This window comes from Eurypyga helias, unplaced genomic scaffold, assembly GCF_000690775.1.
Source record: "Eurypyga helias isolate BGI_N326 unplaced genomic scaffold, ASM69077v1 scaffold36326, whole genome shotgun sequence".
NCBI lineage: Eukaryota > Metazoa > Chordata > Aves > Eurypygiformes > Eurypygidae > Eurypyga > Eurypyga helias.
This window is the reverse complement of record NW_010259189.1, coordinates 1-4,177: the sequence shown is the minus strand read 5'-3', so window position 1 is coordinate 4,177 and position 4,177 is coordinate 1. Positions and strand designations below refer to the sequence as shown.

The window sequence follows — 4,177 nt, the reverse complement described above, 5'->3', positions numbered from 1 at the left end:
GCTCTGGCAAATGGTTCGGTTTTCCATACAAGCTAAATTTCCAAACGTGTAGACATTTATAGATTGAGCATTTAAAACCATGGTAACAGCAGAACCAATTAGCCTAACCATTTTTCTCTGCAGATCAGAAAAAAAACCCAAACTGCTAACGGGATTTTTCCAAGATGGAAAACCTAGCCAGTGGTACAAAGTTACGCCGCAGCTTACACAGTGCGATTCGGAGCGCTAGCTGCTCAAGCTGTACGCTAACACACGCAGCTTAGGCACACGGTGGGGACCCACTAAGTTGGCAATACCCTCAAATTCCCCACCTTTTCACAAAGAAGTCACACACACCATCTTGGAGACACCAATTTCATTCTGACAGGTCACTCCTTTAAGGTACTTTCAGCAGAAAAGGTCAGAGTTTAAAGCAATGCTTCAGATGACGTTACATATTTAACTAAAAGCTGACATTTCTGTGCAAATGTCGTTCTTCCGCCCGTAAGTGAGGGAACTGGTTCAAGAGAAGGTTTAAGTTAACAAATCCATGTTAGTTTAGAATTAACAGGTAAGTACAGCTTTTTAACACCACCGTCACCTGAACAGCACATTACGGGCAGCGTACTACACTCAGAACTTTCACAGTGTGGAGTCAGATATTTTATATAGGTTTAACACCTGCCAAAGTGAATTCTGTAACAATGTGATTTAACATTATGCACATAACACTGACCCTGGGGCAAACACGTACACATTAAACCAATGAATCTGAGCACTGCGAGGAATGTTACAGCTGGTAGGAGTCTGCTACAGAAATCCTTAAGGATGCATTGCTCTGCTGCTGTAGATCTTAATTCAGGACACTGGCGCACATCTTTATAGCAAGAGACCTTATACCAGCCACTTTAAAGCAAGCAGACATTGCCAAGTTTTTTTTGTTTGTTTCCAGAAGGTTAATCTTGCTTCACTTCACCCTTTAACTGCCTTTTCATGCGTGAGTACGGGCTGATTGTGTCGTCCATCACGAAGTCATACAGTACTTTTATCCAAGAGTTATATTGTGGCAGGTTGTCGTAGTATTCAGCTGCTATTTTCTTCACCTAAAGGGAAGATAGGAGGCTTATTTACTATTTATATTGGCACCACAGTCGTGACAGCTTCACAGCCCTCAACCTTTGATGTTGCACACTACGAGTTTCATTTTAGACATTCGATTCTGACGAAAGGCTACTAGTGCCACAACGTGAAAACTTCTTGAAGGAAAAACTAACTCCCTGGTTAAGTGAACTTCACATGAAGCTTCTGTACTGGAGCTAACCAGAACAAACCCTGCCAAGACCCCGAAGTCCGTTCACTGTGCTACATACGGAACTGTGTGCTCACAAAAGCCCGCAGTTTGGTTGCTGGTGGAAGCAGGTGACTCAGTTCAGTGCTGACTCACAGGTATGTATCACTAAAAAGGATGTTATGAATTCTAGGAAGAGATGGTTAAACACAGCTCTTTTCACATGTAGTTTCAAACCTTAGCACTCGGAAGAAAAAGGAATACCTTATTTCTGAGGAACATCTTGTCTGAGGACAGATATTCAAGAATGAATATAAACTGCTTCCAAGACTTTATTCCCAGGTGTACGTGCTGTACAGGTCTGTTTAAAACAGACCACCGTTTTAAACTAGCTGTTAGATACCCTTACTGATATTTTAAGGCCAACCACCTAAAGCCTTAAAAACCTGAACAGAGCAAAACTGATTTTTCACTAAATTCCCTTTCTTTAGGCAAAAAAAAGAAATTAATCTGTAAGTAACAAACCCAGGGTGTTTGCATGCCTGGTTTGGAGATGAAGATAGTTTTGATCTGTCATCACCCCTACAGACGTGGGCATCTCACCAATATACTGTCTTCCAACAGTAACTGTTCCTGGCTTACCAGTACCCAGCTGGAATCAGGAGTACAGTACTTCAGTGGTCTTTAGCACGCAGCACAGCAGAGTTCAGTCAAGTGCAGACACTGTTCTAAAAGGCAGCTTTGTTTTCTTATCAGAGCTGTGGATTATGAGGCCTGTAGCAGAGCTGGGTATTTGCCTCCACAATTAAATACTTGGGAAAAAAAATCATGCCCTATTTACAACTCAAGTGCTGGTGCAAGAAGTTAAATGCTGGTTCACCAGCACAGATCTAGGTATCAAAGGTGAGGTAGGGCAAGTTGAGCTGTGTTTGAACGAGTAAATTGATGAGCAAGAGAAATCTCTCTTTTCTCAAAAAGAAAACCAAACAAAATACCAAAACAAACAAATCTCTGCAAACCAATTGCAGAATTTCACTGCCCTGCAAAAGAAGTGCTGGAGTTATTTCAGCTGCAGTTGTACCGCTGACAACAGAAGTAAAAAGAGTTTAGACTCCACCAAGGGCACAAGCTTACAAGGTCTTCCTACCTAGTGCAGTAACAAAGCTCCCAGCCCAACACCACAGCTGCTGTCAAACTGCAAATTTGGCATATGATGAAACCCCATTCCCCCTGAGGTTACGTGTAACCACGGAGGCCTGTTTCTCAGGTAGAGCATGGGAACACACGTATACAGTAACAATTAAGCTCCTGTGTAAAAGAAACCAGCCAAGACTGGAGTGGGGAGAAACCGGTTTGAAAATTCTCATCTGCTACGCCTGTCTTAGTTCTGTCAACGTTCAGCTGATACTTAGGGTCCAAAGGTTCTCATTAGAGGAAGCTGAGCTGCTCCAAACCAGAAAGCTATTAAACATTTGTCAAGAGTACAGCAAACATCAGCAGTACCTCAAACCGTCTGTCTCCCCCCCCAGAGCGTCACTGATAGGAGGCATGGAGAGATAAGCACATGTTACAGTATCATCCTTGAGATTTCAAGGACAGAGCCAAACCTCTGAAGGCATCTGCAACTTAGTTTTCTGCATACTGACAAACGGAAGACGACAGGAGGCTCATTGTAATTACAGAAACTAAAGTTAGTGCAAAGCAATGTCATGCATTTCCTCCCTTCTCCTTTTATGGAAGAGGCTAGAGCAGCCAGCACACTGGAAGCTCCTTCATGACACTACTAAAACGATAAGCCATTACCCCCTTCATCACTCAACTCAAACTGATCTGCTTTTTGTTTGGTTTGGGGTATTTTTGCTTGGTTTTTTTCAATCTCCCAACTTGTAACTACCAGTATTCCACTTGATTTTCAAGTTAAAGCAGGGCCTATTTTAAGAAAAAGTAATAACCTCGGAAGTAAACTTACCAGTGGAAGGCTCTTGCCAGGAATGTTGGGGAAGTCATGATGTTCGTTGTGATAGCCAACATTAAAAGTGAGCAAATTAAGTGGCCCATAATAGGAATAGGTCTCATGCCCTTTTAAAAACATGTAATGTTCAGCTATGAAGTGTCCTGAAATTGGGTGCAATCCAAGCCCAAGTACTGAACCAGCAAGCATGTAAAAAATGGATTTGACTCCCCATAAGTAATATATCACGACATCAAAGGAAAGCTGAGCCAACAAATTGATAATTTCGAGTCGAGTAATGGGTTTGGGATTGATGCAGAGCGGTCTGATTGCGTAGAAAAAAGGCTGGAGAACAATCCATATGAACTTCCTAAAACGGGTGCAGAAAAACCAGCCTTCAAAGTTGGTAGGAATGTCCACATCAATTCCGTCACCTCCTAAGTAACGATGATGATCCATGTGGTATCTCTTGAAGGATATGGAGTACGGGAGACCGATGGGGAGGTTGGCAAATATTCCAAACAATCGATTCCACATTGCTTTGCTGTTGCCAAAGGCACTGTTGTGAGAGATCTCGTGAATCGCCAGAGTCATGGAGTGGCTAATGCAGCTCCCGAAGACGTACGCCCAGAAGATCACCCATTTCCAGTCCAAGTCTCTGACCAGATAAAACGCAGCCAGCTGCGCGAGGACCATCAGCACCACCACCCAGATCAAGTTGGAGTCTGGCTTCATCAGCGCCTTAATCTCTGGATGTTTAGCTGAATCGGAAAAAATTAAGACAGAAAAGGAATCATTTAGCAGCTCTCCTCGCAGCCAGCTTTCCCAATTAGACCAGAAAGGCGGATATAGCTGCTTCTTCCCTTCCTCCCACATCGGATTTGCCTGCCAGAGGAAGACGGCTCTGGAGTGGCAGCTCAGGGTAACGCCGCGGAGCCCCGGCAAGCCCCGGGCCCGCT

The 4,177-nt window shown here is 43.6% G+C and overlaps 1 protein-coding gene across 1 annotated transcript; it reads right to left on the bottom strand.

The window, feature by feature from the left end:
• Positions 1–452: 452 nt before the first annotated feature.
• LOC104511836 (sphingolipid delta(4)-desaturase DES1) lies at positions 453–3,974 on the bottom strand. The gene is made up of 2 exons (XM_010154603.1): positions 3,237–3,974; positions 453–1,082 (listed from the first exon to the last, which is right to left on the bottom strand). The coding sequence occupies exons 1-2, from the start codon at positions 3,951–3,953 to the stop codon at positions 936–938; spliced, it is 864 nt and encodes a 287-aa protein (XP_010152905.1). The 5' UTR covers positions 3,954–3,974; the 3' UTR covers positions 453–935.
• Positions 3,975–4,177: the final 203 nt, after the last annotated feature.